The 543-nt window shown below is 42.4% G+C and overlaps 1 protein-coding gene across 2 annotated transcripts in view; it reads left to right on the top strand.

Moving 5' to 3' along the window:
• The first annotated feature begins 48 nt into the window (after positions 1–48).
• The window catches only part of LOC122083342 (aquaporin PIP2-4-like), a 25445-nt gene continuing 24950 nt past the window's right edge, over positions 49–543 (top strand). Inside the window, exon 1 of one of the 2 annotated variants that reach the window (XM_042651104.1) lies at positions 49–414. In XM_042651104.1, the coding sequence (XP_042507038.1) occupies positions 90–414 (325 nt within the window). In that variant the 5' untranslated portion in view covers positions 49–89. The remainder of the gene's footprint in view (positions 415–543) is intronic. The other variant, XM_042651101.1, reaches the window with a different exon arrangement.

Here is a 543-nt window from a genome sequence, read left to right as displayed (position 1 = left end):
GCCACTCACACCAAAAGCCTTCTCACTTCCACTCCATCACAGCTCCTCTCTCTCTCTCTCTCTCTCTCTCTCTCTCCATTTGGTGAAGTATGGAGAGGGACATTGAAGTTGCCCAGAACACTGAAGTAACCCAGCGCGAGGAGTTCTCTGCAAAAGACTACCATGATCCACCTCCAGCACCATTCATCGATGCCCAAGAACTGACCACATGGTCATTCTATAGGGCTCTCATTGCTGAGTTTATTGCAACTCTTTTGTTTCTTTATATCACTGTTATGACTGTTATTGGTTATAAGATTCAGATTGACCCCAATCACAACGGTGATGAATGTGGGGGTGTTGGTATCCTCGGCATTGCTTGGGCTTTTGGTGGCATGATCTTCATCCTTGTTTACTGCACTGCTGGTATCTCTGGTGAGTGTTTAAAATTTTTTTTTTTGTTTGAATAAATAAAACATTAAAACAGAAGAAAAAATAACGAAGGCACAAGCCATAAAGGAACTCTAAGGCTGCGTTTGGTAACATTTCTATAGCACATTTCGT

The sequence above is a fragment of the Macadamia integrifolia genome, chromosome 7 (assembly GCF_013358625.1).
Source record: "Macadamia integrifolia cultivar HAES 741 chromosome 7, SCU_Mint_v3, whole genome shotgun sequence".
NCBI lineage: Eukaryota > Viridiplantae > Streptophyta > Magnoliopsida > Proteales > Proteaceae > Macadamia > Macadamia integrifolia.
Note: the sequence above shows the minus strand (reverse complement) of the source record. Positions and strands in the feature narration are given on the sequence as shown.